The sequence below is a fragment of the Hirundo rustica genome, chromosome 3 (assembly GCF_015227805.2).
Source record: "Hirundo rustica isolate bHirRus1 chromosome 3, bHirRus1.pri.v3, whole genome shotgun sequence".
Lineage (NCBI taxonomy): Eukaryota > Metazoa > Chordata > Aves > Passeriformes > Hirundinidae > Hirundo > Hirundo rustica.
The window spans coordinates 7,447,501-7,474,071 of NC_053452.1; the positions used below are offsets into that span (position 1 = coordinate 7,447,501).

The 26,571-nt window shown below is 44.4% G+C and overlaps 1 protein-coding gene and 1 long non-coding RNA gene across 5 annotated transcripts; one reads left to right on the plus strand and one right to left on the minus strand.

The window, feature by feature from the left end:
• Positions 1 to 763: 763 nt before the first annotated feature.
• On the minus strand, positions 764 to 18,720 carry LOC120749898 (uncharacterized). Of its 4 annotated transcripts, XR_005699868.2 has the most exons (8): positions 18,583 to 18,720; positions 17,655 to 17,742; positions 16,157 to 16,210; positions 15,174 to 15,218; positions 15,054 to 15,095; positions 14,836 to 14,963; positions 12,262 to 12,413; positions 799 to 827 (listed from the first exon to the last, which is right to left on the minus strand). It is a non-coding gene; the product is annotated as an uncharacterized LOC120749898 (long non-coding RNA). The 4 variants fall into 4 exon arrangements; XR_005699869.1 differs by lacking the exon at positions 12,262 to 12,413 and having other exon boundaries at positions 764 to 827; XR_009207618.1 differs by lacking the exons at positions 799 to 827; positions 12,262 to 12,413 and having other exon boundaries at positions 14,504 to 14,963; positions 16,157 to 16,207.
• Positions 18,721 to 19,950: 1,230 nt separating this feature from the next.
• Positions 19,951 to 23,421, plus strand: LOC120751209 (sprouty-related, EVH1 domain-containing protein 2-like). Its single transcript, XM_040060695.2, is given in 3 exon segments — positions 19,951 to 20,007; positions 20,265 to 20,588; positions 20,590 to 23,421. Coding segments are annotated over 3 exon segments (711 nt in total). The 3' UTR covers positions 20,920 to 23,421.
• The last annotated feature ends 3,150 nt before the right edge of the window (positions 23,422 to 26,571 follow it).

Here is a 26,571-nt window from a genome sequence, read left to right on the forward strand (position 1 = left end):
TAGGAATTCACAGACTGAACCAAAACAGGAACACGCACCGCTATCTTAAAATGCAGCTATGAAACATGTAAAGGTTGAACACATCTGAAACATAAGCAGGCTTTAATCTTTCTCCTAAAAGAATAGTCAGTTAGTTGTATTAAATGGAAATTAAACATCCATACTGTAAGTCCTCTGGAGTTTTCGTGCATTTAAGTTCCCAAGTACATTGGGCTTGGAAGAACAAATCAACTGAAATTACTTAAGCAACGTACACTCACAACTATCGCACGCAATCTACTCTTTTGTGACTTCCCCACATTCAGTACTTTCTGTTTTCTTGCACCCTGGTTACATCATCTTCAGCTGCACAGCATTAGAAAGCAAAGGAGCGTGACATTTAGATTGGCTTAAAGTATTTTTTACTCTAGACAAACATCTTAAAACTGAGCCAGACAAACGTAACAAGGCATAACTTAGCAACTGCGATACAGAATCTAAGGCAAGAAAGAGCCAGAAATTTTCAAGACTGCCACAGAATATTTCAAGGTAGAAAGTGAGGATAAAATCAAGTACATTAGAACTGGTTTTGAGAAGCCTCTCATTAGCTGTGAGAGAGTATTTTGCTTATCTACTCCAAAAGAAATTTAAATCATCTCAGTTAACTGCATTACAATTGTAGCAACAAAAATAAGTATATACATCCAAGAAGCCATTTAAGTACTCTGGGAACTCTGATGTAAAAAAAATAAAAACATGAACAAAGTTATACTTGCCCTTTTACTGGAGGAATTCTCTAAGGAGTTTGAATTATATTTAGGTGTCGATGATGAGGCCATGCAGGGTATCTGACAAGTAAACACAAATTGCAGACTTAAACTTCCTCCTGTGCTACACACTATTTTCCAGGAAAGATTTTAGACTTTTGAGGACCACAGGGAGACACCAAGAACTTAAAAGAATGTTTTGCAAGCTACTAGTAATTCAAAAAAATTGCATAACCCCTCATAATTGAAGGTTACTATTCAAAAACATCCAAATCTAATGAGAAATTCATTACTAGCTTTGCAATTGGGTCTTGTTATAAGAAACGTTCTGACTCAAGCTCTAGAATGGAATTCAGATGGTGGAATACAAGTATTAGTTCAGTAAACAGACATTAGAGTGCTTGTTTTAAGTCACTGTATACACATATGAAATGCTACCTACTTGGAGTATCATTGCACAGCTCTTCAAGTCACAAGCATGTCAATACACTCAAGTGGTTCAAGCTTAACAAACAAAACAAGAGAAAGCTGGACTTCCACAGTACTTCTGTTTCAAAATAATCCCCCATTTCCTAACTGGAGCTTCAGTTCGCACACCAAAAGAACGCGTGTCCAACAACCTTCATGTATTTTAAGAAAAAGGACTTTCTTCATTTTTTAAGTGGCATTAATTAAAGACAGAATCTTGTATGACAGAGGATTCATCATCTTAATTTCCCAATATTGCACAAAGGAATTCTAGAACTGGGAAAACACTTCCCTTTCAACTACTCCCTTCATCAACCAACCTGACATCACACAGCAGTCTTGAAGGGATTCTGTTTGGTTGGTGGAGAAACAATTACAGACTACACAGTCTTTGTTTCCATTGCACAAATCCGTAGTCTTTAAAAAGCACCGTCTCTCCCCCCTCAACACTGGAAAGTGCGGCCAGATCTTCGCACCAGCAAAGGCAGCCCACGCTCCTGCGTAACGCTGGGCGGTGACACTGCAACAGGAAAAGTGCTCTGACATCACTTGAACACTACATAAATGCGTCTGCAGGAATAAAGTGGGAAACCACATCCTAAAGTTCTACAGGTCTGTTACCCAAGTCCTTCATATCTCATTAAGAACATAGAAAACTTGATATTGTGTTTCAAACTGCAATATTCAGTGATACAGCTTATCAGTAAAAAAAAAAAATCACAAAAAAATCACAACATTAAAAAGGAACACACCTTCAGTTGAAAAAAATGAAGGAAAAAAGCTCTTGAATGCCACAGAGCCTGTGTGATACTGCACACAGAGGTTACTACCTCCCTTCTGGGTCTTCAGCTGTCTCAGCTTTCTCCAAATACTGAAATAGGGGCTCTGAACTACTTTTAGTGCCAAGCCAACAGTTTCAATAAAAAGCTATTAGCTATCAAAATTAAATCATTATCCTTTCAAACTACCCTCCACAGAAATACTGTTGCATCACTGGAGTTGAATATCTTGACCATAGAGTATTAAGAGAAGATAGCTGCACAGCTTTTCCTTCCTTGCAATACCTTACGTCCTATAAACTTAAGGAAGGTGGGACCCCGGGCAGGATTCTATCAAGTATTAAGAGAAGCTATTTTGACAGCTTTTTCTTCCTTGCAATACCTTACATACTGTAAACTTAAAGTAGATTCAGCTTTGGCTATATTGCTATGCCACCTTGTCAACATCCAATACTCGTTCAGATGAGATTCTTCATTTTATAAAGGTAAAAAGCACATTTACTCAGAAGGCTGTTTAAAAAAAAAATTCTTCCATATGAAGTATCCTTTTTTTAATATATTTTAAGTGAGAAATGCCAGGTGAGACAAAGGCACAGCAGCCCCAGTTCTTTTATGTCAGCAGAGGCTAAGTAATTGGAGCTTTTAACTGGAGCTCACATGAATTTAACCTAAGGCTGCACCAACCACAAGAGACAAGAGAGAACAAACAAGCCCTAGAAAAGTGACTTTTAAAGGATGTGACAACCCTGGATAGCTCTGCGCTGCACAATGGAAATTCTGACTGCGGCGGGTCCCGGCACACCCGAGCTGGCTGTTGATCCTGCAGCCACAGGAAGAGCTCGGCAGAGGCCACAGAGCCCACCCAGGACCCTGGACACTCACCTCAGAGCCAGCCCACTGCCCGAGCTCAGAAAAGCAAAAGCTCCTTTGGACACTGCTCATGCCTTGCAATCACAGTGAACTCCTGCTCACACAGGGAACAGCACCAAGCGTTTCCAAAACCTTCTGTTTGCTCCTTTGCTTTCTGTATTCCTTCCTCCCCTTACTGCACTTTCACTAAGTTTGGGCTGAACTGTAGCATTACATGAGGTGTGGTAAGATTCTGAAATAATCCAGAACACTGACTATAATCCACACTGAGATGTGGAAAAACTAAACAGGCAGAGATCCTGTCAGCTTCTCAGAAAAAATTCTCTTTGCGGAACCTGACAAGACAGCAGGACAGAGCTCCCCTTTGCCCCACGCTGCCACCCCACCAGGCCACTTCAAGCAAACGAGATGTGTGTGGTCTTGCAGCAGATGTTTTCGTTTCTGTGTGTGTCAGTTTACTTTGTGTAAGATTCCCCCAATTCTCCCCAGACCCATCTCTGTAAACATTCTTTACAGTGAGAATAAATTCATTATCTGACTTCAACTTCTATAGAAAACTTCCCTCTAGAATTACAACCAACTACTCTGATTCATTTCCAACACTTCAATGATGCAAACTAGAGCTAATCAAGTTGAATAAATATGTAATGAAGATAAGGCGTTATCTGTCACAGTATTTTTTAAATCATGAAGCACTTTCACTAAAATGAATGTGAGTTCATTTCATCAGTATGCAAGTGGAAGAATACTTCTACTGCTAAAAAAATTTTGCTCTGAAATCCAGTCATACCTAAAAATCTTAAATACTAATAAGCACATTTATAACCACCCATATTTCCATAAATAAACTAAGTCCTAGTCATTCATTATAGAGCACTCATTAGATAGCATTTAGAACAGAGACCACTTTTGGACCCCAGTCCAAAACAGTCAAAGACAGGCATTGATAAATTGCAATGAGTTCAGCTGAGGTTCCCCAAGAGGAGCAGAACATGGAGCCCCTGCCCTCCCTACAGTGAGAAGCTGAAGGAGCTGGGAATTGCTCAGCCTGAAGAAGAGACAGCTTCAGCAGCACCTCACAGCCACTCACTGCTGTCTTTGAAGCAGTTGCTGAAAAGGCAGAGCCAGGGTCTTCAAAGTGGTGAGCGACAAGATACAACAGAAATTAAACTCGATTCCAGCTTGATTTCAGGGGAAAAAAAAAAAAAAAACCCACAACAAACCCCTTCTTTTGCGCTGTAAGGCAGTGAGCCTGTGCAAACAGGCCTCAAGGAAGTTGCAGACCTCATCCTCAGGTTTCTAAGACCCTGCTGGATAGAGCTTTGAGCAACTGGGTCTGATCCTGCTTTGAGCAAGGGGTTGAACTGGAGGCCCCCTGAAGTCCCTACCAAGCTGGATTATGCTTCTGTGATCTTCAGACAATAGACAAGATTAAGGTCTCATTAAAAAGTACCCATCAAACAAGGACACACCCTTAAGGAAGCAGACTTCTCTAGACCAAGAGAAAATGAGTTTTCAAAAACATTTTAAACTGACATGAAATAGTTCCTTTTTTAAATATTATTTCTTACTCTAATTGTAGAAACAGCTTCTGGTAGCCACCCAAAGTGATATTGCCATGAACAATTCAAAAAACGTACTCCACCACAGCCTTAAAATAGCTACAACTTTCCCATTATCACAGTAGTCCTTCCACACAGGGAGAAACCTTGCAAGTAGTTTTCCACTGCAAGCACATTTGATTCCCTGGTATCACTCCTGTACTGCTTGACTTGCACAAAAATTGATTACCATACAAAGCTCACATGTCTCAGCAGCTGAACAAAAGGGAATTACTCTGCCAATTTAAAACAAATCAGACAACTTTGTTTGTGATATTCTGCAGTTTACAGTAGTTGAACATTCATTCCTGAATCCAGACTAGCAAGGAGACAAAGCAATTTTACTGGATTTAACTTGAGCTTGATAGAGTAGAACATAGGCTGTCATGGTGTGATAAACATTAACTATTTTTGTTCACTGGAGATCAAATAACTCAAGATAACAGGAAGTTACTATGTCACTATCTAAGCTTATAGGCAAACAGACCCTTGCCCATTCCTTCTCTACTTGCTTAATCAGCTTTAAGTTTCAGGAATTCCAGCTTACAACTACAGCCTTCATCTCTGCGACCACCGAGGGACAGAAAGAGACCCTCCTAGCAACACGTCACACATACATCATCGGAGGAAAGAAGCAAGATAAAAGCAAGACTGAAAAACCTGCCAATTCACGGCAGTTGGTGGAGCGAGACTCCCCTGCCGTCCAGCGCTGTATTTGCCTTTGCTTTGCCTGCTGCAATGTAATAAATTCCTATTGGAACTTTTCTTCGTGTTCATAGTCTATTACAATTTGGTGCCGTGACTCGGATCCACCTGCAAGATAGGACTTTTGGTTCTGCCTGGGGGGCGCCCCCGCCGATCAGTCGGCGGCCCTGGTAGACCCGATTCCTGTCTCGGTTGGACCGACGAACCTAAATTCAAAGCATTAGGCAAAGGAAGCCGGCAGACCCTATAAACTTTGTGCACAAAGGTCCGGACGAAGACTCAAGACGCGTGAGTATCTGTGTGGAAGATTCCGTTTGGTCTGGGTCGGGTATCCTGGAGTGCTGCGAGTGTGTGTGTGAGTGAGAGGAGAACCGGCAGCTCGGATTTTCCAAGCGATTGTGGACCCTCAGTAGTGCGGTTCTCATTGCCTGAGAGGGCGTGAGCCACGAACAAGGGGAAGCGAGTGATTTCTGCACCACACTTGTGTGAGGGCACTCCAGAAGATGGGACAGGGGAAGAGCAGGCCCTCTACTCCCATAAACTCCCCCCGGTGCCTAGAGATAGCCCACTGGGGTTCATATTAGACAATTGGAAACATTACCCTAACACAGGGGGTAAAGATAAAGCTAAAATGATCCATTATTGTGTGGTAGTATGGGGTGGAAAGGAAATTTCCTGGAATATTTTTTAGCCTATTTTTAGATCATCAGAAGATTGGGTGAGGCAAAAACTCAACTTGTGGGTAAACACTAAAATTCCTGTTAGTCAGGAAGAAAGTGAATATGCTAATGTATGGGTTACAAGACCTGGGGGTGAAGTGCTCCTGTTTCCCCTCAAAGAGGGAGGACGAAAGAAAGATAGGAGTAAAGAGGAAGAAGCCTTACTAATCCCACCTCCTTACATACCCCCTCAGAACCCCCAGATTCCGGATGCACCTCCAATGGAGCCTCATGAAGCAGGGAGTAATCCCGAGCCCCCTGAGGAAGTGCAGGGGACCCATAACCCGAGGTCGGGCTAGACAGCATAACCTATATCCCCTAAGAGAAATGCCTGTGGGGGGCGGGCAGGGACCTCACCCAGTGATAGGGTTTGTTTCAGTACCTTTGAGTTCTGGGGATGTTCGGGAATTTAAGAGGGAGATGGGGAGCCTCCTGGAAGATCCTTTGGGGGTGGCCGAGAGACTGGACCAATTTTTGGGACCCAGTATTTATACTTGGGGCGAGTTGCAAGCCATATTAAATATTCTCTTCACGGCTGAGGAAAGAAATATGATTAGATGAGCGAGGACGCAGATATGAGATTCACAACATGCACAAGGACCTTTAGCAGACACCAAGTGGCCTTTGCAGGATCCCAATTGGAATCATCAGCAGCAGGATCACAGAATCAATATGCAGGATCTGAGGGGGATAATAGTACAGGGGATCCGGGAAGCGGTGCCTAGGGGACAGAACATCAACAAAGCATTTAATGAGAGACAGAAAAAGGAGGAGACACCTACGGATTAGCTAGAACGCTTGAGAAAAAAAAAAAAAACAAAAAAAAAAACCCTGTAGATGTACTCGGGCTTAGATCCTGAGACACCATTAGAGCAAGCACTACTAAAAACACAATTTGTGGCTAAATCGTGGGAAGATATCAGAAAGAAGTTAGAAAAATTAGATAATTAGCAAGATAGAGACTCGGATGAGCTATTGAAGGAAGCACAGAAGGTATGTGTGAGAAGAGATGAAGAGAGTCACAAGAGACAAGTAAGAATGACAGCTGGCAGCAGTAAGGGAGACTAGGAGAATTGATGCCCCTCCCAAAACAAGTCAAGTGGCCCAGAGAAATGGGGGAGGGGTTCTCCGGGTAGAGAAAAAGGATGGAGGCGTATGTTTCTACTGTGGGAATGAAGGACACTTTTCAGAGAAACTGCAGGAAGCAGCTGAGGGATGAGAGAGTCTTCAAAGAGGACTGAAGGAGTCAGGGGCTTCATTTGCTGGGGACACGGAAACATCAGGAGCCCTCGATAAAATTAAAAATAGGTCCTCAGCAGCAGGAATTTGAGTTTTTAGTAGATACTGGAGCTGAGCGATCGACAGTCCAGGTACTACTGGAGGGATGTAAGATATCAAAAGAAACTGCTCAAGTGGTAGGGGCGAAGGGGGAGCCCTTTGAAGTCCCTGTTATTAAGAATGTACTAGTGGAATCAAGGTCCAAAATGGGAATAGGGAACCTTCTGCTAGTACCAGAAGCAGATTATAATTTGTTAGGGAGAGACTTAATTATAGAAATGGGTATTAATATAGAAGTAGTAAATGAGGAAATCAAAATAAAACTCTGTCCCTTGAGGGTAGAGGATGAGGAAAAAATTAACTCAGAAGTATGGTACACTCCTGATAGTGTAGGAAGGTTGAATATACCCCCCCTTCTCGGTAATCATTAAAGATCCAGAGACACCGATAAAGGTTAAACAGTACCCCCATCTCCCCCGAGGGGGATAGGTTGTTTGTAGATGGCTCATCGCGAGTAATTAATGGAAAAAAGGTCTCTGGCTATGCAATAGTTGGGGGAGAAAGGACTTGCAGTTATCGAATCAGGCCCTCTAAGTGGATCTTGGTCAGCGCAGGCCTGTGAACTTTATGCTGTACTGCGGGCATTGCAGTTGTTAAAGGATAAATCAAGTACCATCTATACTGACTCAAAATATGCCTATGGGATTATACACACTTTTGGGAAAATATGGGAAGAACGGGGGTTGATAAACTCCCAGGGAAAAACCTGGTTCACCAGGATCTAATCAGGAAACTGCTGAAGGCCTTGAGGGGACCTAGGAAAATTGCTGTTGTTCACCTGAAAGGGCATCAAAAGGGATTGGATTTTAAAAGCAGGGGAAATAATTGCAGCAGATCAGGAAGCAAGAAGGGCTGCTTTGCAGACGTCACAATCTACCCCCCAGAAAGATCCGAAGGCTGAAAGAAAAGAGCGTGAGACTAGCAGAGGGAATTTGCAAAAGATATATAGTTTTACTATGCAGGAAGAAGAAAAGATGAAAGAGTGGGGTTGAGAGAAGACCCAGAAGGAGAATGGCGACTTCCAGAGGATAATAGAACTGTACTGCCTAAATCCATAGCTATGGATATTATGAGGAGAATACATAGCAAAACACATTGGGGGGCACAAGCATTGGTAGATCAATTCGCCACCAAACATATGTGTATTGGGGCAGATGAACTTGGCAAAGCAGGTAGTGAGGGGGTGCATTACCTGCCTAAAGGTAAATAGGGCCAATTTAAGAAAAACCTTAATGAGGGGACGACCTACAGCATACCGGCCATTTGCTAACATCCAACTAGACTTTACTGAGTTACCAAAGACTGGGAGGTATAAATATCTATTAGTAATAGTGGATCACCTAACCCATTATGTAGAGGCATTCCCTACGGCAAAGGCAACGGCACAAACAGTGATCAAGACCCTATTAGAGCAGATTATTCCCAGATATGGGGTCATTGACTCGGACAGAGGCCCCCACTTTACATCCAAAATAATTAAGGAAACCATGGCAATAATGGGAATACAATGAGATTATCACACCCCCTGGCACCCCCAAAGTTCAGGAAGAGTAAAAAGAATGAATGGAGAAATTAAAAACAATTGACCAAACTCGTGATTGAGACCAAACTGTCATGGGTAAAATGCCTACCATTAGCATTGCTAATATCCGGACACAACCTAGATCAGATATGGGAATATCTCCATTTGAAATGTTGTATGGAATGCCCTACAATATAGAGGAACCGCAAGATCATCCAAAGTTGAGGGATCAAAATATGAATGTATACATTACCAGCCTAATGAAATATAGGGAAAATCTATAGGAATAAGAGAAGGTTAGCTCAGAGACCCCCACTAGATTTGAAAACTGCACCAGGTGCAACCAGGAGATTGAGTAATGATAAAGTCCTGGAAAGAAGCAACCTTAGCCCCACAATGGGAGGGCCCTTACCTTGTATTGCTTACTGACAGATACTGCAGTCAGAACAGCAGAGAAGGGATGGACCCATGCTAGCAGAATTAAAGGGCCAGTGAGCAAACCGACTCCTGAGTAGCAAGTAACAAGCAATCCTAGAGACCTGAAGTTACGGATCCAGAGGAGAGATCATCAATGAATGGACACCGTGTAAAATATGCACCAGAACCACACTACACGGAGGAAAGATTAATTTGTAACTCTGATGTTAAGATAAAGTGTAGAGACCCAGAGTGCAATTGTTATCCCTTTGTTTGTTATATTTGTAAAATCTGTGGGGACAGGTGGTGGAGTCATTGTAGGCGAGGAACCCCTCCTAGAGGAATTTGCAGCTCCTGTTGGGTACTGCAGCAGAACATAACTGATTGGATTCTAGAATATAAAGTTAAATATGAGGGATTAGTAGGAGAATCAGAAGAGTGGTGGAGGATTTTTGCATTAGGGATTAAACCAAAATATTATTAGTTATCACCCTAATGAACCCATCCCGTTCATAGCTGAAATTGTTGACTGCACCTGCCACACACGCCTAAAGGGAATCCGGTGTGATACACCCCCAGTTAAGTATCGGAACTGGGATTCCTATGTCAAGAGGCAACAGAGTCGCCCCCGGGGACCTCCTGAAGAATATCCCTGCTGCCGAGAAGATGGTACCCCCCGTGGCTCGAGGCAACCGAGTCGACGGGAAAGGCAGAGGGGTAAAAAGCTGTGGAGGAAAGAAACCCCAGGGGTGAGACAACAAAACAATATTTGAGGAATTGCCTCAGGAATAGGAATTAGAGCAAGGACCCTGGGCAGAGAGACAGGTTGCGGTCTATGAAATGGAACAATCCTCAAATATACTCGCATTCCTATGCCCCCAATGATGCTCACCACGTGACACAGCTGATTACTTTTCTTTTGCTGATGTTATACTTGAGAGGGATTAATGCCTTAGACAATCTACCACACCAACCCTTTAAATAGTCACTATAGCGATGGGATGACAATGAGACTTTGCAAACTGTAACTACTGTAGGAGCACCCAGTTTCAGAGTAAATTGTGTGATCTGACCAACATAAATCATTGTAGAAAAGTACTGAACCTAACGGGATTTTACATGTGCCCAAGCTCAAATCACAGTAAAGGATATTGTAATTATCCTGGGGAATATTTTTGTGGATATTGGGGCTGTGAAACAATTGCCTCTAACTAGACACTCAGGGGAGGACATGATAAATATTTGCAAGCAGACTTTAGACCATGTATATTTAATAAACTGATTACTATAGTGAAAAGCCGTCTGGAAGCGGCACATCTTATGCTTCTTAGGACTAAGTATGATTAGATACCTGAAGAAGAAAATTTAGAAACTTTAGAGTTAGCTAGACAAGAGCTGCAAAGATACAGTGAACAAAAATAAGTAAGAACAAGAGAAATGGGGGGAATTGTGATAAACATTAACTATTTTTGTTCACTGGAGATCAAATAACTCAAGATAACAGGAAGTTACTATGTCACTATCTAAGCTTATAGGCAAACAGACCCTTAGCCCATTCCTTCTCTACTTGCTTAATCAGCTTTAAGTTTCAGGAATTCCAGCTTACAACTACAGCCTTCATCTCTGCGACCACCGAGGGACAGAAAGAGACCCTCCCTAGCAACACGTCACACATACATCAGGAGGAAAGAAGCAAGATAAAAGCAAGACTGAAAAATCTGCCAATTCACGGCAGTTGGTGGAGCGAGACTCCCCTGCCTGTCCAGCGCTGTATTTGCCTTTGCTTTGCCTGCTGTAATGTAATAAATTCCTATTGGAACTTTTCTTCGTGTTCATAGTCTATTACAATGGGATCTGATAGATAATATTTGTGCTTTATATCACCATTACAAATAAAAGCAGCACATTATTTAGTAGCAATACATAAAATTATTTGCTAAGGCCTGTCGACCAGCAATTGTCAAGAGTTCTATTCCTTGCAATTTATGCTAACAATCACTTCTGTCCACTTGTACTCATTATTGCTAATCCTGTATTTGTTCTCTATGTATTACCTTTCCCTTGCCACGATTACCTTTTTTCCTGGACTGCTTCTTAATATTCAGTCTGGTAGCTGAGTTCTAAAGTGGAAATTCAGTCCTGTGAGTGGATCCAAGGAAGCAGTGGTTTTCCTTTTAACAGCTAAACCTACCTAGATTAGGTGGCATGACAAAAAGTGAGTGGGGTTTTTAAAGAAAGCATTTGTCAGATTACCCCTGCTAATTACCCCAACATTACATCTGTAGGAAAACTATGCCTGAAAGCTGATCCATGGCTTTCTAAAGCCACTGGGTCTATTTTCACTACTTCCAATCCCTTGCAGGTAATGCATGCCTCCCACAGTGTCAAAAGCTGATGCAGTTGACAGCAAACACACCTCCCTAGTTTTCTATTAAGAAAGCCTTCAGTTGCTCTCTGCTCACTCTTCTTGAAAGACATCCCCTTAGGCCCCTGTAGTTCTGCTGCTAAAGATTTAACCCATGATTCCACAGGAGAAATAGAAATTGCATCTGTTAAGCAATGATACACTGCATTAAAACAGTGACACTGTAACAGGTAAAACTACATCCCCCTACTCAGACTTTCCTCCCAATTTTCCTTTAAGAACAAGTACAACCCATCAGACTCATCCTCTGCCAGCTGCTGTTTAGTTCAATCTTCCACTACACGAATACACATAATACCAAGGAGAAAGTGCCATTCTGAGCTGGCCTGCTCTTAAAAAAATAGACCAAGCAGACTGTGATAAAGTAATTTACAAACCACTGCTTGATTCCATCCCTAAGAAAGAAGACATTGGGTCTGCCCTGCCTAAGCCATTCTCAGGGCACTTCTGGAGGTGCTCTCTTCTGAGCAACAGGCAGGGATTTTGCTGGACCTAGAAGCTTGGATACTTTCCACACTGATGGGTCCAGTCACACGCCAGCCTCTGCTGCACAGTCTTTCCACTCACTACATGCAACAACACTGCACGTGAGTTACTTAGAGCTGGCTGGGAAAAAAAACCACATTCTATCTTACAGAAAAGTATACTACAGTCTACTTAAAGGCACTTACTTTAGTTCTCTCGTGCTCAGAAGTCTCCAGATTTAACCAGTCATTTCAGTTGTATGAAATACAGACGCCCACTTCAGGGTCAGATGACAAGAAACTTGTGTTCGTGCCTTCAACTTTACAATAACATTTGACTTTTGTGCCGTAGCTGGCCTCTATCAGGAATGGAACGGGTAGGAAGACATTGTTAGCACTGCCAGGAAATTTCAATTGATGTTACTTTTAAAAACTCCAGAAAGGAAGCAAATCCCAGAATAGTTGCCATTAAAAACATTCTGGAGAAAGCAAACAAACAGTACTAGCTCTTTTTATGTTTTACCTTATGTCAGGAGGTTTGGCATTAAGTGGGTGGAATTGAGACCGCGCTCTTTTAAAACTCTAAGAACATGTTTTAAAATGTTGTTAAGTTTCTTTTCCCAAATACACTCAGGGATGACTTTCACATGAAAAGCTATGTAACTTGGCCAAGTCACAAGCAACAGACCATGAAACAAAAAAACTTACTCCTACCCAATTCAAGTCCTTCGAGAAACTAGTATTTTGCATCCTTTAAAACAACATGCACAATATCTGCAGGTTTGCAGTCACTTCTCATTAAATCAGTTCTGCACTCTAAATTAACTCTTGGCAATTAACTCTGTAATTCTGCACGCAGGAATACAGCAGCACTAGGGTTTGATCAGCCTTGATGATGCCCATCTCTTCAGCAAATGTGTTTGCTGCAAGTTTCCTCCTGGCCAAGCACAGGATGACAAACAGTGCAAAAAGGGAGAATTCTATGTTTTATTGAAAACAGCTCTACAGCTCATCTCCTGGGACACTTGCCACACAATGAAGTCACACATGGCACCAGAAGTTCCGTGCGTTAGACTGTGCGGTTATTAGAGTCTTAACTTTTTCAACCACCTAAACACAAATTAACCTTAAAAAAAAAAAACTGTAGCAAGGAAGAGGTTCTGGTTTTACATCATACAATTCCTGTAACATAATACCTGGTCCTTTGTATATGGGTAACGGTAAACAAATGTGTGACCACTAGCGAGCAATGGGCACAATTCCTGCCCCAGAACAGTAGCTGTGCCAGAGAGATAAGCTACTTTTTAAACATCCAGCTTCTGTCAGTGCCTATTGTGGCAAGCCAATCTACAGATGCAAGTCAAAATTCTCATCATTTTAATACTGAGTCTCCCTATACTGGTTTTATAGCATTAAAAAAAAACGGGGATTTCTGTGAAAAAAAACTAATACCCTTCTCATGCTCTTTAAAAACCTGAAAAGACCCCAGCAACAAACCAAAATCCACCAACCACGCAAGGCAGAAAACACGCTTTCTGACTACCACAACACAAAAGCCAGCACGCAGAAAGTCTGTCATCCGCAAGAATCATTTCTTGCTTTAAACCAACTAAAAGGTCTCCTCTGAAATGCAAGGCTCCAGCTTTTCAGCCATCAACACTGAAAGAAGTCACATGACTCACAACAAACTTTAAGCCAGTCAGAAGTGAACACTGAAAGCCAACCAAGAGCACGCGGGACTGTCCTAGGGTGACTGTGTATCCCCCAATCGTCTATGGGGTGCAAAGGGGAGGGGAAGCGCCATTTGTTTTTCCCCAGGAAAACTCTGTTCCTCAGAGTGACCTTGAAGCGGGGGAGTTGGAACACTGCAAGACAAAAGAAGCTCTGTTGTTTTTTTCCCCAGCAGTTAGTTAGTTAAGTGCTAGCATAGTTAGATGCTGTAGAGTAGCTGAAGCTTTTTGCCTTTTTTTTCCATCCTTTTTTCACCCTCTCCTTGGAACTGTTCCAAGCTCCCCAGACTAAGGACCTGGGGGCCTCCACAGGGGACCCACCCCACCAAGACCAGCCCTGCACATCTCCTTTTCTCCCAGCGCCAGCGGAGACAGAGCGGCGGAGGACACTGACTATCTTCAAGAGGAGACCTTCTTTCTTTAAGTTTGTTATCCCTCCGTAAGTGGCACGAAGCTCTTGTCATCGGGTATTGTGCTGGGAGTGCTTTGCCTGTTTAATAAACAGGTTTTTTCCACTTCTCTCTGAGGAAGTCTTTCCCCGAACCAGTTGGGGGTTGGGAGGGGGCCCCATGGGAGGGTTGCTCCCAAAATCTGCCTGAAACCACAACAGGGACATTTTCACAAGACAGGAGAGGACTCAGCAGGAAAAATAACAATTACACTTCCGAGGTGTCGTTACTGAGCCACACTTTAGCAACGTCTCGCTCCCACATGGATGCTCCATGTAAAATTAAAATGAAATAAAAATTGACCATGAAATGACCAGTTGGCCCTGTACAGGTGTGTGACTGGAGGGCAGCGTGGAGATCAGGGCACACTCCGTGGGCTGAGGGACTCTGCTCTCAGGAAAAAGAGATTTGCAAGATTATCAAGCCTTTTCAATGCCATAAAACGTATTTGTGAGTTACAAAACAGCCGTGCCCAGCTTTGTGTTTGTGCAGAGCTCTGTATTGATGCAACAAGGTGGAATCTTGAGTGGACCCTCACTCTTCCTCCTCCCTACCCACCTCCATGCCCAGGCTATTAACACCAAAGCCAACCAGGATGGCACCTTCAAACAGAGAAGAGCAAGGCTTCATCACAGAGTCCTGTGCTGCTCCCCAGAGGACTCACGAGACGGGCAAAGCGGATCCATCATCTGGTTGGTGAGGGGAACTCGGCGTAATGGGAGGGGACCACCTAAAACACACAAAAACAGATACTTAGAGGGGCACCAGCAAGTGAGACTTGAACAACAGCAGCTTCTTCTGTCCGCCAATCACCGCTCACCTTGCTCACATCACCTTGACTGCCGCTATCCGGCTTCACTTCCTCAAAGTAAAGACAAAGAACAACGCTGTTACATAGTCACCACGCACACCACCCCCGCAAAGACAAACAGTGACTGACCGCTTCAGGGAGGGGTGCTCTGCCACGGGCTCAATCCATCTGCACCTGAAAGGAAGTTAGGGAAAAATGTCAAAGCGCTGCAGCATAACCTGACAGATGCAGGCATCTGGTGGCAACCTAGGAAGGCCCTCTACCCTCTACAGTCCAACTCCACCCTACACCACCCATTTCAGGCCCCTGGGGCTTGTCCTATTACCCCTACAGCCAACTAGGCAGCAGGGCAGAGCAGCTCCGGGCCAAACACTCACTGGCACCTGTGACACAGGAGACAACAAGTGAGGGGACACAACAGGGAGAGAAAACTCTTGGCAAGAAGAATGACAGTGAGGACTCGGAATGAGATGACCAAGGTAAGACCAAGGGTGAGCTGGCCAGGCTCACAGAACCCTGCAGGAAGAAGATGCTAACAAGAGGACTCATTCCAAGAGCCGCAAAGATGGATGCCCAGGAGTCCTACGGTCAGAATCCTCTATCTTTGCTTTTGGACAAGTCCTAACCCACCACAATGGATCATGGCAGTGCACAGCTGTCGATACAGCTCAGAACAAGACCTGAGAAGACATTGGACTGGACGCTTCTGAAGAGATGCGATTCAGATGTAAGTCCGAACCAGTGGCTCAAAGGTATCAGCACCTGGCCAAGGAACAGGGAGATGCTAAGAACAACGCCTGGTGTTTTTGATAGGCCCCTCAAAGGGCTAAGGCAAAAGACCTGCCACACGAGACACACAAAAGACACGACAGACAAGTGACACGCCACGCATCGGGACTGCTCGGCCCTGCGCACTTCAGTGCTGGGAGAGATGCCCTTGATGTGGCCTAAGGGGTCACATCTTGGACATCCCCGTATCCAAACCTGACTCAAATCCCTCCGGCAAGTCCCAACCCAGCACCCCATTTTCATCCCCTCTGTGCCCCGAGCCCTCCACTTATCTCTGGGTCATCTGGGGATCAGAATCCACGTTGGGAGTCAAGGAAGGCCACCTTGCCCTCTGGGAATGTCCTGCTGTCACCAGGCTGGTGTCTCTTCATCAGCTGCTGTTAAGAAAACCAAACATCAAAGCATGATCTTAGCAGCACATAGACAAAAACCAGCAATTCTGCTACTCAACACATCCTAAGAATGCCCAGGTCCTTGGGCAGCACATTTTGGCTTCACTCAGAGGCTGACAGCTGCAGAGCCAAAGTCTTTGTGGCATTATTGGTGCTGAGCGCACCCACTACAGCCTCCACCAGGGGTGTGAGCATCCCCAGTTGCAGCAGGACAGGGAGATCCCAGGGTGGGCATCCTATGCTGAACCCCAATCCAGTGGACTCTTCCCCCGGCCCCCACTCTCACTTACTTGCTAGCCCTACCCTTAGGGTTTCTACCTGCCCCTGTCAGGTATTCTGGCACTGTTCTACATTCGGGTTGCTGCCTGCAGCTGCTCTCAGAGAAACAGCAATGTTGTGAGGGCTGGTATACCTGTACTCTAACTTGTATGCTAGCCTGTACCCCTTATTTTCACTGTGTGCTCTTTGGCCCTTGAGTCCTTTACCTCTCAAGCCCTCCCCCAGCCTTTGTGTGTCTCCATCAAGTGCCCTGCTGGACCCTACTTCTCTACAGCCCTATTCTTGCAGCTGAGGATGCTCCTTATCCAGGGTCCCAAGGGTTGTCCTGCAGGCAGGACACGTTATCCACAGTTTCTCCTCCCCTAACTAAGTCTGGCCCTGAGTCAGGGCAGAGGCTGACAGAGCCAAACTCTTTGCGGTGGCAAAGGCACGAAGCCTTACCAACCGCCGCCTCGAGGAACGGGAGGAGCAATCCCCAGCTGCAGGGAGACAGGAGATCCCAGGGTGGGAAATCCCCGGTTAGACCCAGCCCTGGAGACCCTGCTCCCCGCTATCACTTCCTGCCTAGCCCTCGCCTTAGTGTTACTGCCTGCCACTGTCAGGTCTTCTGCCACTGTCCTGCATTAGGGTTGCTGCCTGCAGCTGCTCTCAGGGGAACAGGAGTGTTGTGAGGGCGGGCTACCTGTAACTCTAACTTGTATCCTAGCCTGTACCCCTTATTTTCACTATGTGCTCTCTAGCCCTTGCATCCTTTACCTCTCAAATCCTCCCTCAGCCTCTGTGTGTCACTGTCAAGTGCCCCTGCTATACCCTACTTCATTATAACCCTACATCTTGCAACCAGGGATAGTTCTGGGACAGAGATCCCAGGGCTGGCCAGGAACATCTCGGTGTACCCTAAGCCTGTGAACTCTCAAAGAAGGCTGAAGACGTGAAGCTTGCTAGAACACGAAGATGGGTCAGAATTGCCCTGCCTGGCAAAGGCTCTAGTGATGCTGGGGAGAAACCCTCACCCTTTACTTCTGAGGGGTCTGTCCCTCTAAGGCCCTCTCCTCTAAGCTAGCTTTAAATTGCCTCCTGGGACTGAAGAGGTTTCTCCCTTTATTGTGACCCCTGTCCCCAACACTTAGCTTTCAGAAGACAAGCCGACCAAGTCCATCCTCGACAGAAAAGAATGCCTCAGCACTGTGGATGTCAAGATGGTCTCTGCATCTGCTTCGGTGCTGCTGTAACCAAACCTGAAAGTGAGACCAGAGCAATAACAACTGCTTCTGTCCACTGGTCACTCCTCACCTCACTCCATTGACCTTTACCACAGATACCCAGCTTTACTTCCACTCCAAAGAAACATACTTCTACTCAGAAATACGGCCTTAAGTAAATAGACCATATCCCTTACCATAGACCATGTACAAACAAAATAAAACTACACAACAATTTGTTAAAGACCACCTTAAAACCACTAAACAGAAGAAAACCTTAAAAATCGCATATAACAAAACAACTAAGCCTCCACCAGCCAAGCTGGCCTTAACTTAAGTGAATACAATGGCAAAGAAGTGTATTCTCCCCTCCAATTTAATCCCCAACAGGAACAGAAAAGCAGGGGGTCTTCCTCAAATTAAATCCCTCAAGTTATGGAAAAAGGGAGATTTTTACCTCTATGCAAACCCTTTAAAAGGAACAACAACAGGGCTTCTGTCCCACTTTAAACCTTAGCATAATGAAAATGGGGGGTTGCCCTCAATTCAAACCCCTAACACAACAATATTTTCCCCCCTTCCATTTAAAAGAGAAAACAGGGACTCCCTGTCAACTGATATCCCCAACACACTGAAAAAGCCAAGTTTTCCTTTAATTCATACCCTTAAAATCCCAGGTGAAGTAGGATTCCCCCCAGTTTAATTACAGGCAACAACAGAAAAGGAGTTTCTCCCCTCAATATAAACTTCTTTTGTCTTCAAACCCCCCCACCACCTTTTTTTTTTTCCCTGCTGGGGGCACCAGGGAGGGACTGGCAAGATGGAATTGAAGAGGGAAAGGAGAAAAGTTCCCCCTGCAAACCCAAACTAGCTCACCTGTTCAGCTGCTTCTTCCTGGCACAAAGGTTTGCCCCTCAGCACCTCCATTAAACAGTGCTCCACATATAAGTGCATCCCAACCCCATGACATACTCACACCATCACTCCATAAGCTATCCCAGGAGACCCAATAAAAAGCCCCCTCCTCCAGCAGCTCCATACCAGAGGGAACTGAGACAAACCCCTCTTAAAGCAGCCCTCAGCAGGAACCGCCCCCTCATCATCCAAACAGCTTTCGCCTGGCACTGCTCTGAGCAGGGCTCTGAGCCCTCATCCTGCTGACAGCTCTCACCTGCAGCTGCTGCCGCTCTGAGTGTGAGGGCAGGGGCACAGGGGACTTGCTGCTCATTCCCTGGACAGCTCGTTGGCTGCACCTGACACCCTGGGGCACCGGCCTCTCCTTGCTGGGGATAAGGACCCCTCTTCTACTGCAGGTGCCCAAGGCTGAACTTGGGAATCCACCTGCTGATATCCAGTGATTGGTGATTCCAGAGGCTTCAGCAGCATTGTCAGTGGCTTCCTAGGGAAAGGAATGAAGGCAGAGATAATAGCCTGGTAGATCCAGGTTCCCATGTCCCAGTGCAGCCACCCACACAGCAGGCACTCATTTCTCCAGAGTGAATGCTCACTTACAGCTAGGACTGACAAGGAGGCAGGAATCTCAGGGCAAAGCCAAAATCCAAGTGCTGCATGCACTGCTCCTCTGCCTGGTTTCCAACTAATAATCCATCACATCCCAGCAGAGGGGAACATCACCCAGGAGTGCAAAGTTTTTGGCATAGCAGCCATCTGGGACTGACTCTGAAAGAAAGTGGAATAGGGGAACGGCAGCATCCAAAGGACTGGCAGTGGAGAAAGGTGCACAGTGAGAGGTCTGAGGAGCTCAGGACCAGGAACTGGGTGACACAGACTCCCAGAGTCCAGCAGCTGAAGCAAGGTCAGGTGCCTCATCGTGTCCAGACAGACAGCAATTACCCCATTCTCCATGGTAATGGAGCCATTCTCCTTGGGAAAAGGCCAGAAACGGGTGTCACAGACCCACACCTGCAGGAGCTGAGTGCCTCCATTGCACATTTAATATGTGGATTCCTTCGATTTCTCCTCAAACAACCTGTGATGTGGGGAACACAGACCTGAGGAAATCTGCCTTGAGCTTACCTGTTTCCTCACTGCCACAGGCTGAGGCGGCACAAATGGCTCCTGCACTAGAGCATAGCCCATGCTAGGGACCGTCACCAGAGCGGGAAAACAAAGGCGTTCTGTTCCAGCTCTCACCACAGACTGAACCCTAAGTCACACGACTGCTGTCCTGCTGCTCGTGTGTCAGATCTACCACCTCCTCCCACAGCCTCCTCTTCTTCATGCATGCTTCAGGGGACTTTCTCCCCCTTCAAGCCGTCCAAAGAACAAATCGAACAGTCAGTAAAACCCTCCCCGGGGCATGGAGAGGCAGGGTATTCCCTGTAGCTGTCTCTGCCCCTGTAAGTAGTACAGTGTAGGACTGTGACAGTTGTACTCCCTCCTGAGCCAAAGGCTGTGATGGATCACGGTGAATATAGAGAAGGAAAGACACAGTTGTTAAATATTGTCTCTTTGGGAAGCAAGGGGACGGGCATTACCAGTAGCAAAGTGGGCTTATTTATCTTTTCTCTCTCTTCATCTCCTTCCTGCTTCCACAGTCAGTAGGACCACGATCCTACCGGCACGTCAACTTTCCGGACGACGATGAGGAGATAGTGCGCATCAACCCTCGGGAAAAGATTTGGATGACTGGATACAAGGATTATCGCCATGCCCCAGCACGAGGAAAGATCTTCGATCCTGACGACATGGACTCCTATGTACGTTTTGCCAAAAGCGAGGCCTCGAAACACGAATACACTTATCCTTACGTAGACAACTCGGACTTTGACCTGGGTGAAGATACCAAGGTTGCTGTGATAAAGACTCAGCCTGTCAAATTCAAGGCCAGGAGGAAGGAAGACGATGAGAGGTTGCGGTGGCGTGTACTGCAGGGACATGTTCAACCACGAGGAGAACAAGCGGGGTCAATGCCAGGATGCTCCAGACCGCGTCAAGACTTGGATCCATCGAGTGAGCTGTATGTGGTGCGCAGACACTATGCTCTGTCACTGTATGTCCGACCCAGAAGGAGACTATACAGATCCTTGCTCGTGCGACACCAGTGATGAAATGTTTTGCCTCCGGTGGATGGCCCTTATCGCCTTGTCTTTCATTGCTCCATGTATGTGCTGTTACTTGCCGCTTTGGGCTTGTTACCGCTGTGGGGTCATGTGCAGGTGCTGTGGTGGGAAACACAAAGCTGCTGTATGACTACAGATGCGTTCGAAGTGTTAGGTTTGTCCCGTAGTTCAAAGGAACACAGTTGGTTTTGGAGCACTGAGGTCACTGCACTTTAATGCAGCCGCTGTGCCCGACGGCATCCGGAAACCACCAGTATGATCACTTTACATTGGGTCATCTGGGGCTCACACTGCATTGATTTGCTCATCAACTGTTTCTAACTAACTAACCTACAGCATAGACTTTTGTATTATTAATCTGTAATCAAAACAGACTCTTGTACATGTTTTTTGGGGTTTTTTTTTGGTTTTTTTTTTTCGTTTAAAATGAGTTTGAGAGAAGAACTGCTTTAAATGGTGGTGGATTGTAGAACATCTCCAGGTTGTGTCTGTCTTGCCTCTGCTTGTGTGGTACCATCAGCGTGTTTAGCAAGCTTTGGCATTTTGAGAAATGGGGCGGTGTAGTGAATGAGATCTCACTTGGAAGATATTTTAACTTACTGTCAAGCTATCATGTGTGTATAGAAGGTGTGCTAGTAACAAACTTGTACCACAACACAGTGTTTCTGTCAGTGGTTTTCTTTGGGTTTTTTGTTCTGTTTTCCAAAGCTAAAATAGCCATCTGAGCTGCAGTTTCTCATCTAGGGTCCATCATCATTTCCTTCTGCAAACATCTTAAATTATTTCTCTGTTTGTTAAAGCTCTGTGAACAGAAAGTAAGGCTCAGTTACCATTGTCACATAACCATTGAGAATCCAGTAGTCCTCCTTACGTGTAAATCATTTCAGACCACTACTTGAAAGGGAAACTGAAATTTTAGGCTTTTCTCTTTTCCCTGAATAACATTGGAAAAATGTGTTTTCAGAGCTCTGCCCAAAAAAGAAAGGGAACTTCTTCATTGGCCAGCAACGTAGAGATCTGTGAATAAAACACTAAGGTTCCAGATGAGGAAAACTGTTGATATGCAAAGAATTACTAACAATGCAATGTCAAAAGCACTATTATGGCAATTCTGGGGAAATGCTGCATTAAGTGGTGGATTATATAGGAAATCGTGTGTGTTTGTTTTCTGTATACATGAGCATGAGAACATTTGCGTCCACTGTAGTAAAAACATGTAGCAATCTAAGCAGGTTATTTAAAAAAAAAAATCCATGGGATGGAGCATGAGTGTCTTTGCAGGAGCCAGACTGAGGTGTCTGCCTGGCTTTCCCCCTCCCCAGTTCACCACCCAGGTTTATCAAGTGGATGCATGAGGTGCATACAGCAAGATAATATTACTTTTGATTTCTTTTTTTTTTTTCCTAATTATTTTTTTTAATGTCATGTTGTCTTGTGTACAAGGCTTGTAATTAGCTTGGAAAAAGAGTATTTTTCTAATATATTACAAGGAATAGCCAAATAATTATTAAAAAATAAATTAAAAAAAAGATTTAGCGCAGTGAGCTCTAACTAGCATAGTACAATCGGAATACTTTGAGGCAGCTAGGGATTGGCTTGTCAAGGCTGGCACTGCTGTTCCTGCCATAATTTCTTTCTGCAGTAAATTGCCAGTGGGCGCATGTCCTTTCCCTCTCTCTATTGCACATTGACATCAGTCTTAAAAGAGAGGATTTTTTTTTTTTTAAAGAATTAATTTGCCAAATAAATGTAAAAGGAATGCTTGCCGTTCTTTCTTGGTGGAATGTCCCAACGGTTCCTCTGAGAGTTAATCACAGCTTTTTAGTCAACCATTAAGTATGCAATGTGCTTGTTGTACACTATAGAGTTGGGTAAGTTTAATTCATAGCAGTTACTGGGGATTTTTTTCAGGTGGAGAAAAAAAAATTGAATGATAGTGGAAAAGGGATGGAGTGTTACACTCTGGGTGATGTGTCTGGGTTTGCTGAATGAAATACAAATATTTTGTGCCTAATAGCAGTTGACAAATCTCTCAATGGTGTCTAGTAAACATCAAGCCAGCCTCGTAAAAAAAAAAATAATTAATGAAGTGACCTTTTCCTTTTATTTCTGTTCTCAAAAGTTGTTTCATGTAAACAAACACCTGTAAGATCTTCTCTCTATAAAGCACAACACTACAAAAAGATCTTACAGTTTTTTGTCTGGTCTTGAAGTGCCCCTATTTATTTAAGTAAAGTAGACATACTCCAAGCCTTTCTGCATGTCTGAAAATAAAAGTTATAAAAAAAAAAAGTCCCTCTTTTTTTTATTTTTGTTTTTCTTTCCCTCCTCCTTCCTCCCTCTTCTCTTGGGTTTTTGTAATACTTGTAGATTTCGCTGCATACGTTATTTGGTTCATGATGGCAGTGGTGTAAGGGCACAAGGATAGAAATGGGTGGCTTTTTGTAAATATTTCTCCTTAATTTCCACACTGCTGCTGAACAGTGTGTAGCATTCTCCCAGTCAGCTTTACAATACTGACATCAATCATTTGAGAGAAATTATTCAGATTTTATTTTTGTATCTGTTGTAACAAAAACATTAACCAATTTTTTTTTTTTTTTCCTCTTGTGGAAAGGTTTTGGGTTTTGGGGTGGTGTGGTGTTTTTTTTTTTTTTGTTGGTTTTTTTCCAAGCTATTGCTCACATTAACAAATTAAAGTGCCTGAAGCTTCATCATTATGTATCTATATACTAAAAGTTAAAACCCTGTTGTATTGATTTTTATAAGCCTTTTTACCTCTGTGTAAATATATATATATACAAGTGTATGATGTACATTTTAGTTCTTAACTTCTTTTTTATTGTTTCTAATATGTATGATCAGTGTAGCTATTGCTTTAAAATGTACCATGTAAATACAAATACATCATATCAAAATGATGCCGTTCATTGTCACAATTGTGCCGTTTATTGTTGTTGAGGTGGCTGGGGAGTGAGGGGGGAACAGAATGGGGGCATTTCCATTTCTCGGTGTTTCTAAGGAAAAAAAAAATTGCTTTATTTTACAGTTTTGGCCGGCAAAGGCTGCTTAGCCTCGTGCACGGGCCATTCTCATCCAGACACGGAAGGGAGGATGAGGACAGGTGGGTTTTTTCAGGTGGTTTTTTAGGCGTTTTTCAGATGTTTTGGCGGGAGGACGCGGCCTGGCAGCACCAGGCCCCAGTAGGCCCTGGCAGCCATGGCAGCGGCCAAGGCTCCTTTTCTTGCTCTCCCTGCTCTTCTCCCCTGAGTCCTCACCCCTCACACAGCCTTGGGCTGAGTGAGAGATAAAATAACAATAGCTGCAGGGCTGTTGTTGTTTTGCTTTGTTTCATCTCCGCAGGGCTGCGAGGAGAAAAGGGGGGAGCAGGGGAAGGCCTCAGATAGCAAGGGCTGCCATCCCGGTTTGCTGAGGGCACACGGAGGAGGTTTGCAGCCACGGGGAAAGAGAGACGCCTGAGGTGCCTGGCCCTGCCATCCCTGCTCAGAGAGGTTTAGAATGGAAAGAGAATAATCCAGTTTAGATGGAAACCAGGCTGCCACCAATCAACGGAGAAAACAGTGAGTATATCTGAATTTTTATAATTATTTCCAACGGCTTGGTTAGGCCAATGCCGACTACATCTGTAAAGCCCAGGTTTATTTTTCCATAGTGAAGTGATAACCAAGCTCTTGCTCCTTTTTTATGTGCTGCTGGTTGTTTGGCTGCTGAACAACAAAGCCGCCTTAAGCAGTATGTAAGAGAGGGAGGCACTTTTTATTCATTTATCTTTGTTTACATTTTCCTAGAAACATGATACGCTCATATAAACAAAGATTTCTGTGCGCATTTATTATGCAGTGTTATGTAGATGTTACATGTTTTTTAAAAAGACCTGCAGCCCTCATGAGAAATGCTCACTGTGGGTCAGGTGCTGCCCTCAGGGCTTGCTGCACACAAAATCATTCCGTTTGTGTTGGTGTTTGGCTCCATCCACAGCAAAGCTGCAAAGGATTGCTCACAGTCCATCACGCTCACTTAACTAATGGAGAAGAACGCCAACTCTATTCCCTGGCCATTTGAATCCCACAAATTGCCTGGCTAAACCATGTTCCTTGCAGCCTGCAATGTCCTTTTGCTTTCATCTGTGGATCAAAGGTGTTGCTTATGCCTGGAGATTTCTGAACTGAACCAGAAAATGTTACATTTGGGCACTGAATCTGTGGAAAATGTCATCTGTGGCAAGTGTCATCAAGATAGGAGGCACCATGAATGTCAGCCAGCTTTCTGCAGCATAATCAACTCATCATTGGTAGGATGCCATCACAGAGACTGAAATTGGAGAGGACACAGGTACTGTAAGCTTGCAACCATACGAAACCATATGTTGAATATTTTATGGCTTTAAAAAAGAAATCTAGTTCACTGGTAAATGTAATACAAAACGCATTTTAGAATAATGTCCTCACCGGGGCTGAGTTTTAGGGTCTGGCAAAAGCAGTTTGGCATTTTCTAGCAGGGACTTGACACCAAATGTGCAGCTATCGTTGCCTGGGTCAGAGTGGCTCTCCAGGCATCTTTTTTCCCTGCTTAAGCAGCAGCTGTGCTGACCCAGCTCACACCCAGGCTCTCCCCGTGGGGAGGCATCCTTGGCTTCAAACACAGTTCCACCTGTGAATTGTTCTTCCTGTAGCCTGTGAAACTGAAGAGTCAGAGGGTAAGGAGAGGATTTTCTTTACTGCTCCCTCAGGAAGCCTACAAATGCTTCTAAGAAGCCTCTCATAGAAGCAGCATCAGGTCAGGAATGGCAGAGTGCGTGGAGGGCAACTGCAAGGGATAACCCTGCAGCTCTGTTCTTCTCCAAGGGACCAAGGGAAGAAGCATTTCTCACAGCATTTCTCAGGAATGCAGCTGTCTGGGGTTTCCTTCAGGGACAGGATGCACAAGGGGAGTTCACCCGACCTCCTTTAATCACTGGGTAGGAAGTTTTTCTCACTCTGCTTGGGAGAGCTTGTGATTTAAATGGGTAGAACAGATTTACCCGTTGTGAAAACAAGAGCAAGGCTTTGAATTGCTTCCATAAAGTCATATGGGGATTTTTTGACACAGTCTGTCCTGAGCACAAGTTCACTACCATCTTCATGCAAAGGTAATTTCTCCTATCATCCTGGAGATTTATTGGGAATTTTGGGCTTTGTCAGGAGCCTCACTGCATGGAGCACAAACCAAGCTGCCAGCAAGGGGTGTGTAAATCTCCTTTCTCTGCTAATCCCACTTGAAAATGCAGATTTGAAGTAGCTGTCAGGATGCCTGGAAACAAGCGGTATCGTTGCATGTGTTCTCAGTACTTATCACAGACAAAACTTGTCTTCTTGTAATAAAAGAAATGCAGCCTTTTTTCTGTGAGAGCAGCAAGGAGATGCTTTCCTTTCTTCAGCACACGATGTTAGGTGAGTTAACATCCTCCTAACCCCTTGTCCTTTTCCAGGATGTATTTAGGCAATTAAATTCCTTAGAATCTTGATGACATACATGGAAATAAATAGAAAAATGTTTGGCTTCCACCCAGAGACAAGATACTTAAATGGTGGAAAGTATGTGTATATTTTTGGGGTCACTTAGATCCCCACAAATATTTTTAGTCGCTTCCCTGCAGCAGGGCGCAACCACGCCATGCCATTCATCTCATTCCCGACTTGTAAATTCATTTGGGAAGAGTTGACAGAGTTTGTTTTGGCTTCTGTTGGATTCCAAGGCTGCTGCCTAACATCATGTGAGGCAG